Source organism: Apium graveolens, chromosome 10 (genome assembly GCF_009905375.1).
Source record: "Apium graveolens cultivar Ventura chromosome 10, ASM990537v1, whole genome shotgun sequence".
NCBI classification, from domain to species: Eukaryota; Viridiplantae; Streptophyta; class Magnoliopsida; order Apiales; family Apiaceae; genus Apium; species Apium graveolens.
The window spans coordinates 212,190,717-212,206,210 of record NC_133656.1 but is presented as its reverse complement, the minus strand read 5'-3'; the positions used below and the strand labels follow the sequence as shown (position 1 = coordinate 212,206,210).

At 35.3% G+C, this 15,494-nt stretch overlaps 1 protein-coding gene across 1 annotated transcript; it reads left to right on the top strand.

Moving 5' to 3' along the window:
- Nucleotides 1-13,330: 13,330 nt before the first annotated feature.
- On the top strand, nt 13,331-14,308 carry LOC141691759 (protein FAR1-RELATED SEQUENCE 5-like). The gene has a single exon (XM_074496517.1). The coding sequence runs from the start codon at nt 13,331-13,333 to the stop codon at nt 14,306-14,308; it is 978 nt and encodes a 325-aa protein (XP_074352618.1).
- Nucleotides 14,309-15,494: the final 1,186 nt, after the last annotated feature.

The following is a 15,494-nucleotide window of genomic DNA, read 5'->3' as shown; positions in this document are numbered from 1 at the left end:
GTCCCAGGACTGAAAGGAGGAGAGGGAAGAGTACCCATAGGAATACCCTTCAAGAACTCGTCCTCGTTCATAAAATCAAAAGACCCACATTACAATAAATCAGGAATTTCCAAGTTATTCAAATTCAAAAAGGACTCTTGGTCACCCTCCTCGAGGGGTCTTTTACTTGGGTCTCGAACGGAAACAATATGGAGTGAAGACGAACTGGATTGATCCATGAACAAGGATCAAAGAGATCATAGAGACCGAAGAAACTAATCAAGAATAACAAGGTAAAAGCAAAAAGAAACACAGATAAGAGAGAAAGATGAAATTATAGATAACCGCTACGAAACCAAATTATAGGGCTGAATAGAACCTCTTCGGGCAAGCGCTGCAGCTTTGATAAGGGGGAGGAAGCCGAACGGCCAGTCTACAATCAATGACTCCCAAAAAATAAAGAAAAATTAAACAAATCCAAAAATTTAAGTACTTATATGTTCGCAAAAAAGAAGAAGAAGAAAGACACGCACGAACACTCACTCTTATTTTCTTTATCTTTGTCTTTATTTTCCGTTTTTTATTACCATTTATTTCATATGTTTATTACCATGTTTCCCTCAATTTCCTAACATCCAGGTCTTGAAATAACTAAAGCGCAAATCTAAAGATAATTTCTCAAACTAGGAGGGGGACAAATGTTGAACCATGGACCGAAAGAAGACAAAGCCCAAAGGAGTTGAGATTAGGATAATTATGGAATATAATATAAAGCCCAAGAAGGCTCATTTGTAAGAGATAACCCATTTGAGACTTGGTATAAATATAAGACAGAGGTTGGCAAATTAAGTAAAGAGATCACCTTCTTAATAATAGTCTGAATACTAATAATATTAAAGGCTTATCACAAACCTTCATCACTTTCTCTCTCACTCAAACCCTCCCCAATCTTATTTTTTAGGTCACAATCTTCTCCATTTTTACAAACTAAGTCACCCTTTCATAAACACAACAGTCTCTCTTCTTACTCTCCTGTGATTAAGGATACTATAGTGATGCATTTTATTCCATCGAGACTGATAAGTTGCCGTCTAATATGTTGGAATAATCTTAAATTTAGTTATTAAATATTTAGGTTATTTATTTAAGTTATGTTTTAAATAAGATGTGTTTTGTTTTATCTGTACCAAGACTAGGTCAGCCGGGAGTTACGCAGTATTAGGAGTATTTGAATAAGTCTGGAGTGATGGAGATAATATGAGAGTGGATCCTATTTACTAGCCCATCAGCTCTGTTAGTTAGTTTTATCAGTTCTATATATTTTGTAAGGCGTAGCATGAAAAAACCCTGCACGTATTAATTATGTTTTCTCTCAGTTTCAATATATTAACAAAATGAGCATTTGCTTAGAGAAGCTGTCTCATACTTATATATTTATATAGTTTCAGAACTAAAATTCTACATTTGGTATCCGAGCCTCGTGATCTAGGGTTTTGTGAGATATTTTTAGATATACACCTATATATATATGTTAAGTATTTATTTATCATATTTAATGGCATCAAAAAATTTCTCCATTTATATTTAATGAGGTATCAAGAAAAAAGTCTACATGAGAGAGAAGCATGGGAAGAAGAAAGAGAAGCATGATAAAAAAATTAAGGAAAACTTGAGCAGTGAAAATAATGAGAAAGATATCATGGCACAAGTGGTTGTGAAAGAAATTTTATTTTAGAAGTGTGGGTGATTATGTGCACCAGGAGAGAAGTGCTCCAGCAAACAAAAATGACGTTGATGAGAAGTGCATCAACAAAAATTGTTTTTGATGAGAAGTGCATCAAACTTGATAGTGGTGAGAAGTGCATCACAAAATGAAGAGATGGTGGTGAGAAGTGCATCACAAAAATGAAGAGAAGTGCTTCATAAATTTAAGATTAAGGGGGTGATTGTTGGAATAATCTTAAATTTAGTTATTAATTATTTGGGTTATTTTTTTTAAGTTATGTTTTAAATAAGATATGTTTTGTTTTATCTGTACCAAGACTAGGTCAGCTGGGAGTTACACAGTATTAAGAGTATTTGAATAAGTCTGGAGTGATGGAGATAATGTGGGAATGAATCATATTTACTAGCCCATCAGCTCTGTTAGTTAGTTTTATCAGTTCTATATATTTTGTAAGGCGTAGCATGAAAAAATCCTACACGTATTAATTATGTTTTCTCTCAGTTTCAATATATTAATAAAATGAGCATTTGCTCACGGAAGTTGTCTCATACTTATATATTTATATAGTTTCAGAACTAATTTTCTACATGATATACGAAACCGGACTTTGGACGCCGTCGATTTGTGTTGCCGGAAATTTACCGTTGGTGACGTTTGCAAAGCTGGGATTAAGGTGGATGAAGCTCAGAAAGCTTTGCAGGATGTTGCTGCTGAATCTGATGGCTACTTGGATGTAAGTATCTTCTTCATTGCTGTTCATTTTGTTATCTTTTTAATATTGTGAGAAATGCTCTCTCTCTCTCTCTCTCTCTCTCTCTCTCTCTCTCTCTCTCGCTCCCTCCCTCCCTCTCCCCCTCCCTCTCTAACATGTTAATGTATATTTATTGTTCTATAATGTAGCATTATTAATTTATTAAGGTCTGGGAGAAACTAGACAGGTTGCTCTTGGTGGTCTTTGAAAGTTAAAATTAGCTAATTCTAATTTTTGCTAGATGAAATTACTGACGCTATGGAATTAGTTTGTTGAGTTTGAAGCTGTGACAACTGAAGTTGTGAATAAAGTATGTATCATTTAAGTAATAAATACCATATCATGTGTTTCTTTTTGGTCTGTATGTGTTTGATTTTGATTGGTCAGGGGAATTGTATCGTGTAACATGTTTCGGATGAAGGTGACTTTCTTTATATTTTTCCTGAGGATTATCGCTATAAGCTTACAGCTAAATCAATTAGGATGAGATATGAACCGTTAGTTGAAAAGACCAAGGTAATCTTGTTACTTCGTCGTGTTATTAATCCTGTGTAAAAATTATATAAGGGGATGTTGTTATATACTTGTACATATATTTGTAAACCAATCTATGTATTCAAATGCCAGTCTGTAGTTGATCGTGTAGTAAGGTTTGCCTTTGGAGCCACATTACTCGTTTCAATTGCTCTTGCTTGTTCAGCAATCATAGTTATGCTCGCGAGTAAAAGGTATCAGTTTCACATTATTGGGTACTTACAGATTCTTATAATATTGTGCTCTGACATAACTACATTTGTTGCATCAAATATATGCCATATTAAAAGTTGTAGTAACTTGTAAGACACCAGGAATATATTTAGCAGCTCTATGTATCAGTGATAAGAATGATAACAGTAATGAGGATGATGACAGTGATGAAAATGATGAAAAAAGAGTAAAAGTAAATCAAAGTAGTAGTAAACTGTTCTTTGTTAATTCATCACCTAGTTCCTTTAGGTAATACATCTCCTCTCTCTCTGTGCATGTATGTGTGTATTATGTCAACGGGAGGGGTCTGTAACAACTGTTTGCTAATAACAGTTTGTTAACAAACAGTTTATCAGCCATTGGATGGGGGATTAACGGGTGAGATGTCAGCCGGACCGCGGAAATTTTCAGCGGTTGGTCAGGACGGACCGCGGAAAATTTCCGCGGTTGGGTACTGTCTCCTTATCCCCAACATCCCAACAACAGCTCATTTCACCACAAAAAAATACCAAAGTTTCCAAGAAAAAATCTACTCTCTCCAAGTTTACATTTTAGGCAATTTTGGGGCATTTTCATCAATAAATTCAAGTAGTTTTGTTAATTCAAGATATATTTCTTGTCTTAAATTTCACATTTTCATGGCAGATAAATTATTTGCTCGTATGTTTCATCATAAGCGTCAAAATGAAAAAAAAGAGGCTATTGATCATAGTTTACATCTTGATGATTTAAATACTAGTGAAGAACCTAAAACCCCTGTATATGTTGAAGATGATGATTTTGTAAATAGAAATGAGGAATTTATTAATTTAGATGATGATTTGGTTGATGTTGAAGATGAAAATGATGAAAATGAGGTTGAAAATGAGGTTGAAAATGATAGTGATAATGTTGAGGGCGGGGATGAAGATTGAGATGATAATGTAGAGGATGCAAATTTGTATGAAAATATTGATGGGGGAGTTCCATATTTGAATCAAAATTTTCAAAGTGTGGATGAGGCCGGTCATTTTTTTAAGGCTTATGCTTTACGAAATGGATTTTCTATTAAAATTCAAGCTAGCCATCGTAATAAAGACAACGAGATATATGGTCGTTTATATATTTGTAGGCTTTATGGAAAAAGTGTCGTCGCCGAGAGTAGTCAAAATAAACGGCGTAGAGAGGTTCTTCCTAAAAGGGAGTGCAAGGTGAGGATGTATGTCAATTATCAAAAGAAAAACGTCATTGGGAGGTAACTAGCCTTGAATTGATACACAACCACAGTCTTGTTTCCCCTAGTAAGATGAATTTGGCACAACGAGAAAGATATGTCAACACCGCGTCCCGTAGTTTGATTAAAACGCTTTATGGTTCGGGGGTTCGTAATTGTCATGTGATGAATGTGATTGGTAACATTCATGGAGGTAATGATAAAGTTGGTTTCAATGTTCAACATGTTAGTGAAGGATTTTATCTATCACGGAAGCATGGTAAAACAATTTTACACATATAAAATCCATATAATATGCATATAGATCGTAAATTAAATCGAGGGATCGATTTCTAACCTTTAAAAACGATCCAAGAACAACGAGCGGGGATCCTTAGCAGCTACTCCTCAAGTGTGAAGCACTCCACCGGTATCCACCAAGAAATTGATATAATGAAGGAGGAGGAGGTGGAGAGAATTAGGGTTTTGTAATTTTTAGGTTGAGGCAAAAATAGGGTTTATAATAGTATATTTATAGGCAAAATTTTCAGTTGAAAATTTTCCCATAAAATATTATTATTATTAACCCTTTATTATTCTCACTAATAATTAAAACATCTTTTAATTATTAATCCTTTTTCTAAACACTTTAGAAATAATTCTCTCACTTGATTTAATTTCCAAAAATTAAATTCTTAATTAATAATATTAAGAACTTTTCTTAATTAATTTATAATCAATTAAATCTCATTTAATCAATTATTAAATTTGCCAATTAATTATTTTTTTCATAAATAAATAATTATCAGCCATTATTAATTAATTCCTCCGCAATTAAATCATTCTCTTTTATGGTGTGACCCTGTAGGTTCAATATTAAGTCGGTAGTAGAAATAAATAATAATAAAACTATTTTATCATTATTTATATAAATTATCTAATTCATTAAATATGATTAATTAATTAATCATATTTATTCTACATCGTGAGAGATACTTCTCAGCATATCGCGACTATCCGGATAATACGAATTCACTGCTTAGAATACCAAGAACCTATTCAGTGAATAGTTACCGTACAATTAATTCCTTCTACCCTGCAATGTCACGATTAAATATATGGCATGGAACTTGTGTCAAGCCTATCTTATTTAATCACTTACTTTCCCATTCACTATGCTTAGTTCTATTTAATGTAAATTAGAAACTCCTTTCTAATTTCATTCACTCTGGCCAGAGATTCCTGAACTAGCATAAGTGGATCAGCATTGAACATTCTCTTCCTTCACTGGAAGGGGTAGATCCTTTATTGATCATACACTATCTTCGTGTACAAATTTCTATACCCAGTAGAGCCCTTATAATTGTCCCTGGAGACTAAGAACTAAACCAAAGCATAGTTCAGTGTACACAAGATGACTATGATGACCTCAAGTCTAAGGATACTTGTACAACTATCACTATGTGAACAACTGCTGACATGTGAGTGAACTCCATCAGTTGTTCAGTTGTGTGAGTCATATTCAGTGAACTTATTCTATAATAAGCACCTACATACTAGCTATAGTGTCACCACACAAATGTCTATGAGAACATACATCCTTCATAATGAAGCAAGCATCGTATGTACCGATCTTTGCGGATTATTAATTACCAGTTAGTAATCCTACGATTAGGAACTATTTAAGTTTAGAGTTATCATCTTTTAGGTCTCATTATTATGATCTCATCACAATCCATAAAAAGCTTTACTCTAAACTGTGGTATATCTTATTTAAACACTTAAAATAGATAGAGCCCGTAATAAAAACAAAACAAGTCTTTTATTAATATCAATGAAATTAAAACAGATTACATAAAAGTTATTCCTAAATCCTTATACATGATTGGACTTAGGACATATCTCTTTCAATCTCCCACGTGTACTAAAGCCAATCACTCTTGTATCTAATACCCATCTTGTCTTTATGACGATCAAAGTGACTTTGAGAAAGTGGCTTTGTTAAAGGGTCTGCTATGTTGTTATGTGTGTCAACTCTCTCGACGTTGACATCTCCTCTTTCAACATTCTCCCTAATCAGATGAAAGCGCCGCATGACATGTTTGGAATTTTTATGAGACCTAGGTTCCTTGGCTTGTGCTATTGCTGCGTTGTTATCACAATACAACACAATAGGATCTTCAACACTAGGAACAACTCCCAACTCAAACAAATTTCCTCATCCAAACGGCTTCTTTTACAGCCTCACTTGCAGCTATATATTCTGCTTCCGCTGTGGAGTCAGCCGTTGTAGACTGCTTGGAACTCTTCCAACTAATCGCACCACCATTCAGAGTAAACACGTATCCTGACATGGATTTTCTATCACTTTTTGATTGAAAACTAGAGTCAGTATAACCCTCTATTTTCAACTCAGATTCACCACCAAAAACAAGAAAAATGTCTTGAGTCCTTCGTAAGTACTTAAGGATGTTTTTCACTGCTTTCCAGTGGTCTTCACCTGGATTGGACTGATATCTGCTCGTCACACTAATTGAATAAGCAACATCAGGCCTAATACACAACATCGCGTACATGATAGATCCTAGTGCTGAAGCATAAGGAATCATACTCATACGCTCTCTTTCCTCAGGTGTCTTAGGAGACATTTTCTCAGAAAGGGACACTCCATGGCTCATCGGTATGAGACCTCTTTTGGAGTTTTCCATGCCAAAACCTTTTAAGCACTTTCTGGATGTATGTACCCTAGGTAAGACCTATCATTCTTCTAGATCTATCTATATAGATCCTCATACCGAGAATGTAGGATGCTTCTCCCAAGTCCTTCATGGTGAAGTTCTTTGATAGCCATACTTTGACTGATTGCAGCATCGGTATATCATTTCCTATAAGAAGTATGTCATCTACATACAATACAAGAAATGTTACCGCGCTCCCACTAACCTTCTTGTAGACACATGGTTCATCTATGTTTTTGATAAACCAAACTCTTTGATTGTCTCATCAAAACGGATGTTCCATCTACGAGAAGCTTGCCTTAAACCATATATGGTTCGCAGCAGCTTACACATTAGATGTTCATTTCCCTTGGAAAGAAAACCCTCTGGCTGTGTCATATACACTTCATCCTCAAGTTCCCCATTGAGGAAGGCCGTTTTCACGTCCATTTGCCAGATCTCATAGTCGTAGTAAGCAGTAATCGCAAGCAAAATCCGAATTGATTTTAACAGGGCTACAGGCGAAAAAGTTTCATCAAAGTCAATCCCCTGCCTTTGTTTGAATCCCTTTTCCATGAGCCTGGCCTTATAGGTCTCCACCTGGCCATCTGCTCCAATCTTTCTTTTGTATACCCACTTGCACCCAATAGGCTTAACACCTTCAGGCGCCTCAACCAGAGTCCATACTTGGTTGGTATACATAAATTCCATTTTGGATTTCATGGTACTATGCCATTTCTTTGAGTCAACACTACTCATAGCCTCATTATAGGTCACAGGGTCGTCATCATCAATGATTGACAACTCATTGCCATTCTCAATGACAAGGCCATAATACCTCTCAGGTTGGCGAGACACTCTCCCTGTTCTACGAATGGGTTGTTCTACGGAAGGTTGTTCAGTCTGAACATGTGTTTCCACTTGATCCGTAGTAGTTTGTGCTTCTTGAACTTCATCAAGTTCAATTTTGCTCCCACTGTTTCCTTCAAGGATAAACTGCTTTTCCAAGAAGGTAGCATGTCTGGAGACAAACACCCGATGATCGGTGTAAAAGTAATACCCCAAAGTCTCTTTAGGATATCCCACAAAATTACATTCTACGGATCGAGATTCCAGCTTATCTGGGTCAACTTTCTTGACATAAGCTGGACATCCCCAAATCTTAATGTGTTTAAGACTCGGTTTCCTTTCTTTCCATATCTCATATGGAGTTTGTGGAACAGATTTGGAAGGCACCTTATTCAGTAAATATGCTGAGGTTTCCAATGCATAACCCAATAGGAATATTGGAAAATTCGCATAGCTCATCATGGACCGAACCATGTATAACAAAGTTCAATTTCTCCTTTCAGATACCCCATTTAACTGTGGAGTATATGGAAGAGTCCACTGGAAGACTATACCATTTTCTTTGAGATAATCTAGAAACTCTCCATTCAAGTATTCACCACCTCGATCTGATCGAAGAGTTATAATACTATGTTTGGTTTGTTTCTCCACTTCATGTTTATATTCTTTGAACTTTTCAAAGGCCTCAGACTTGTGTTTCATCAAATACACATATCCGAATCTAGATTTATCATCTATGAAAGTAATGAAGTATGAAAATCCACCCATGGCTTGCGTAGACATTGGTCCACATACATCTGTGTGTACCAATCCTAGCAAATCTGCTGCCCCCTCTCCATGTCCACTAAATGGAGATTTGGTCATTTTACCCAATAGACAAGACTCGCATGTAGGATATGATTCAAAATCAAAGGGGGTCAAGTAACCCTTCCTTATGCAATGTCCGCAGTCTATTTTCACTAATATGACCTAGCCTACAGTGCCATAAATAGGTCAGATTTTCATCATCTCGTTTTCTTTTGTTAGTTTGTTCAATCTGAAGTAAATCATGCTCTATGTCACATACATACAGACCATTATTTAAAATACCACATCCATAAAGAACATTATCTGTAAGAATGGAACATTCATTATTCTTAATAATAAATGAAAAACCATCCAAATCCATCATAGGAATAGAAACAATATTCCTCACAATCGAGGGAACGTAATAACAATTATTCAGAATAATAGTCTTGCCCGAAGGCATATGTAAACTAAATGATCCTACAGATATGGCCGCAACCCTTGCTCCATTGCCCATACGTAGAATCACCTCATCTTTTTCAAGAGTCCTACTTCCTTTTAGTCCTTGCAATGAATTGCAAATATGAGAACCACAGGCGATATCTAATACCCAAGTAGAAATTTGACCTAGTGACATATTAACTTCGATCATGAACATGCCTGAATCAGAAGCGGTAGTCTCACTACCCTTCTTCTTCTTCAATTCTGCAAGGTAAACCTTGCAGTTCCTCTTCCAGTGCCCCAACTTGTTACAGTGAAAGCAAACAGCTAAATTAGGACCAGTCAACTTGTGAGCATCTAGTATGCTCCGGAGTGATAGTGCAGAAGACATAACGAATATAGTAAATCTGTAAATGATAAACACATAACAACACTTAGCAAATATTCAATTTCATTTCAAAATACTATATGAATCGGGTCTTTATTCATAAGTGTCTCCCACTAGTTTATCTAGTTTATTCAACCCCTAAGTGAAAATTAAGCATTTATAATGCTAGTGGGAATAGGGATCCTACATTCCATCAGACAACCTCGGCTGTAGCACGAAACGTCATGTGATGTTCAATAGGCAGACAACTTTTGTCAATTACATCTTATGTTATTCCATAATATAACTTTAGCCTCTTGAATAATTGAGTCACGGCTGTGGCACGACAAACTCAATATTCTAAGTCAAGTCTAACCCAACATTTCGTACAATTGAATCAGTCTCCAACGGCCCACGACTGTAGCACGTAACGACCTTTAGATTCTAATTCAATGTACACATCTCTATGTAATAGACAAGTATTTCTTATTTCGAAATCAAAGCCCTCGGCTGTAACACGAAATGACAATGATTTAAAATAAGAACCACTTTCTATCATGTTGGAAGGCTATGACCGACATAAGCCCGTTGTGTCATTGGCCAATTACTACTTGATATTATTTAATTTTAGAGGGATTATATTACGTTACAATCATAATCATATTATAAAGAGATTCTTCCTTTTAAATTAAATATTTCAAATCAATAATCGATAATCAAATGATTCCCATATCGGGTGGAGCATTGTCAAGAGATGTCACTTAATAACCCTTTCTTACAGATATAAATCTGTTGTTGACAGAATCATCCTTTCTCTCAATTTTGAAAATTCATATTCAATTACGTGTTTCATAAACACAAGAATCTCATGATCGTATTCATAATATTTATATTAAGGTCATGAAACAATTTCGCTATACTAGATTGTCTAACAAACGCCTTATGTTAATTAAGTTCACCTAAATCTATCATCGCATGATAAACTAAGCATATATCACATATATAAGCATGAATAAACGTAAAGGTAGGCATGTTACATCATGTAGCATATTGGTCTAAGCATTATACATCTCTATGTATCACATGAGGCATTTAAAAGCAATTAAAACAGTCAAAAACAGCTTTAAAACACTAATGTTAGCTATAAACAGTTCAAAACAATTTCAGAAAATTTCATATAATATACCATTAGATGCGTCTCGAAAAGACGAATCCAATGGCACAAAAAATGCCTCATTCGGACAAAGCACGCGCCCACACGCGCCTCGAGAAGAAAACCCATGCGCCGCCACTCGCACACGCGCTGTCAGGCGCGTGTCAGACTAACAGTGCGTGTCAGACTGTCGCCCACGCGCCTCCACGCGCACACGCGCCCTAAACCTTATGCTGATGTCAGCATGACGTCATTTGATGACGTCATCATGACGTCAGCACTATAATGACCTTTGACCCGCGCGTGTCTGACACGCGTCGTGCGTGACACACCAGCGCGTGTGCCCCACGCGTGCATGCCAGACGCGCACTCCTCTGCCCTTTTTAGACTGTCGCCGCCACTTTTGTTTTTGCACAGAAAAATGTACTGCCGCCTTCTCTTCTTTCCGTGCCACCATTAAAACTCAGTACAACAGCAAGAAAATATATATATATACTTTAACAGATTATATATATATATATATAATTATGAATTTAATTGAAACAACTTCAAAAATTCATAACAATTAATCCATACAACAAAAAAATATGAAAAAAATACCCAGACGATATACAACACTTGTAGAACCCAGATCTACAGTCAAAATAATTATGAGAAACAATTTCTAATCAGTCATAATTAATCCATGATATAACTTGTAAACATCATAATTAATTCATACAAGCACATAAAATTCTGAATTTTTTATCACAGATCTATATGCATACAACCTATGCTCTGATACCATTGTAGGATTTTATCTATCACGGAAGCATGGTAAAATAATTTTACACATATAAAATCCATATAATATGCATACAGATCGTAAATTAAATTGAGGGATCGATTTCTAACCTTTAAAAGCGATCCAAGAACAACGAGCGGAGATCCTTAGCAGCTGCTCCTCAAGTGTGAAGCACTCCACCGGTATCCACCAAGAAATCGATATAATGAAGGAGGAGGAGGTGGAGAGAATTAGGGTTTTGTAATTTTTAGGTTGGGGCAAATATAGGGTTTATAATAGTATATTTATAGGCAAAATTTTCAGTTGAAAATTTTCCCATAAAATATAATTATTATTAACCCTTTATTATTCTCACTAATAATTAAAACATCTTTTAATTATTAATCCTTTTTCTAAACACTTTAGAAATAATTCTCTCACTTGATTTAATTTCCAAAAATTAAATTCTTAATTAATAATATTAAGAACTTTTCTTAATTAATTTATAATCAATTAAATCTCATTTAATCAATTATTAAATTTGCCAATTATTTATTTATTTCATAATTAAATAATTATCAGCCATTATTAATTAATTCCTCCACCATTAAATCATTCTCTTTTATGGTGTGACCCTGTAGGTTCAATATTAAGCCGGTAGTAGAAATAAATAATAATAAAACTATTTTATCATTTTTTTTATAAATTCTCCAATTCATTAAATATGATTAATTAATTAATCATATTTATTCTACATCGTGAGGGATATTTCTCAGCATATCGCGACTATCCGGATAATACGAATTCACTGCTTAGAATACCAAGAACCTATTCAGTGAATAGTTACCGTACAATTAATTCATTCTACCCTGCAATGTCACGATTAAATATGAGGCATGGAACTTGTGTCAAGCCTATCTTATTTAATCACTTACTTTCCCATTCACTATGCTTAGTTCTATTTAATGTAAATTAGAAACTCCTTTCTAATTTCATTCACTCTGGCCAGAGATTCCTGAACTAGCATAAGTGGATCAGCATTGAACATTCTCTTCCTTCACTGGAAGGGGTAGATCCTTTATTGATCATACACTATCTTCGTGTACAAATTCCTATACCCCGTAGAGCCCTTATAATTGTCCCTGGAGACTAAGAACTAAACCAAAGCATAGTTCAGTGTACACAAGATGACTATGATGACCTCAAGTCTAAGGATACTTGTACAACTATCACTATGTGAACAACTGCTGACACGTGAGTGAACTCCATCAGTTGTTCAGCTGTGTGAGTCATGTTCAGTGAACTTATTCTATAATAAGCACCTACATACTAGCTATAATGTCACCACACAAATGTCTATGAGAACATACATCCTTCATAATGAAGCAAGCATCGTATGTACCGATCTTTGCGGATTATTAATTACCAGTTAGTAATCCTACGATTAGGAACTATTTAAGTTTAGAGTTATCATCTTTTAGGTCTCATTATTATGATCTCATCACAATCCATAAAAAACTTTACTCTAAACTGTGGTATATCTTATTTAAACACTTAAAATAGATAGAGCCCGTAATAAAAACAAAACAAGTCTTTTATTAATATCAATGAAATCAAAACATATTACATAAAAGTTATTCCTAAATCCTTATACATGATTGGACTTAGGAAATATCTCTTTCAGTTAGGAATGTGTTAAGAGACGAGAGGAAGAAAAGGTTTGAGATTAGTGACGCCCAAGCGGGGTTGGACTTGTTGCATAGGTTGAATGAAGAAAGTGGTTCTAAATATTTTTTAGGACTGAAGTCGATGAAGAGAATCGCTTGAAGTCTCCAGTATGGATTGATCCGAGATGTATAATGGCTTACCAAAATTTTGGCGATGTTATGGCTTTTGATACCACTTATCAGACAAATAGGTATGCAATGCCATTTGTCCCATTTACCGGAGTCAATCATCATTATCAATCGGTAATTTTCGGGTTTGCATTGATGCGGGATGAACACACGTCGACTTTTGAGTGGATTTTTCATACTTGGATTGAAGGTGTGGGGAATAATCCTCCATTGACTATAATCACGGATCAAGATCAAGCCATGGCAAGCGCTATTGCGGTTGTACTCCCGAATACTACCCATTTATTGTGTTCTTGGCACATTAGTCAAAAATTCCCCGAGAAATTAGCTCATTATTATTCGGCTTTTCCGGAATTCAAGACGGACTTCAACCATTGCATTTATAAATCTCTCACCGAATGTATTTTTGAGGCTAGATGGGCGTCATTTGTGGAAAAGTATCACTTGCAAGAGCATAAATGGTTAAATGGGTTATATGAGTTGAAGCGCAAGTGGATTCCTGCATATACTAGAAACACATTTTCGGCATTTCAAAATAGTATATCGAGGAGTGAGGGTATTAATTCTTTCTTAGATAAGTATGTGAGTTCGGCAACGGGTTTGAAGGAATTCATTGAAAATGCCCAAAAAGCATTGGCAAGGCAATTCATGAGGGAGAAAGAAGAATATTATGTTACCATTAATCTAAAACGTCCCATGAAATTGCATACCACATTGGAGTATCACGCTTCTTGTATCTACACTAAGGAAATGTTTAGAAAATTTCAAGATGAATTGGTTGAGTCTTCAAAATACTTTGCTGAAAAAGACCGACGAGCTAGTGAAGAAGGGGAGAGAATGAGGGACGTTTATACGTACTATAGTTGTTATAGGCCCATGTCTAAGCCTACGAGAAGAAATGTTTATTTTGTGGCATTCAAGAAAGCATGCTCTTTGGGAATGTGTACGTGTAGAATGCTTGAACATTCGGGGCTATGTTAGTCCCTTAACAATATACCAAGAATTATTGAAGGGGGGTTGAATGGAATTCTTGAAACTTTTTCTTGAAATAAAAATGTTCTAACTCGAATATATATATAAGTGTGAATTGATTAGCACAATGCGGAATAGTTAAATGAATCAAAACACAAGTAATTAAAAACAAGAGTCTTTAAAAACTTTCTGGTGGATTTGAATGATTCCACCAGAGATATATAATATATATCGAGAGAACCCTGTGTGCAAAATGCTCACAGCTGCTTACAAATATTGAACAACTAAGAGTGCAGAGAAATGCTAAGAATTCTGCTTACAAATGTTTCTCTGCTTGTGTCTCAGATGTTTCCTTAGTTGCTACTTCTTGGTTTATATATCACCAAGATTACAAAGTAATAAGACAGGATAATAAAACAAAAACTATCTAGTCTATTACAATGCTACTTCATTACTCTATTCAAGCATCTTTGAATGTCTTCATAATAGCATGGAAATGGCAATGCTTCTTTGTTCTCGAAAACCCAGTTGAATAGGCTACCACATTCCATTTGCATCCACTCGACGCATGTGACTGAGTTGTCACTGTCAACAGATATTCGAATTCTTTATCCGTCGGGTTCATGATCATCCGTCGAGTTATTGATCATCTGTCGGGTTGTTGATCATCCATCGAATTCATTGTTGTTTATTCGTCGGGTAGCAATCAGGCACTTGACTTCATTTCACTTATGCAGAATTACAAGACATCATCTATGTACAATTAATCAACCTATTCCGCATATATAACTAAAGTCAACATGACTTAAGTACTACTACAGATTCTAAACAATGTGTATGCAGAAATGTGCTACAGACTTATTGTTACATAAGCTACTCACTCGATGGATAATAAGTCATCATCCGTCGGGACTATATTGAGTCATCCATCGGGACTATAAACCTTATCCGTCGAGTGCTACATAATTTCACTAAGTAAAATCTACCAAGGTGTTTTGTTTATGAAATCATCAAGTTCACAACATATACACAACAATATCCCCCAATTTATGTCTACTGGAATTGTAGCCATAAATTAAGAGATACTTGATGATAACAAAACACCCTAAAAATACAACTTTAAAAGAAAGTAGATATTACTGAAAAGTGCTTCAAATAACAAAATGTACAAAGTTTTGCTCATAGTCATTTTCAA

Excerpts from the sequence above, each read along its gene's own strand:
- LOC141691759 (XM_074496517.1), top strand. The coding sequence starts at position 13,331 with ATGGCTTACCAAAATTTTGGCGATGTTATGGCTTTTGATACCACTTAT.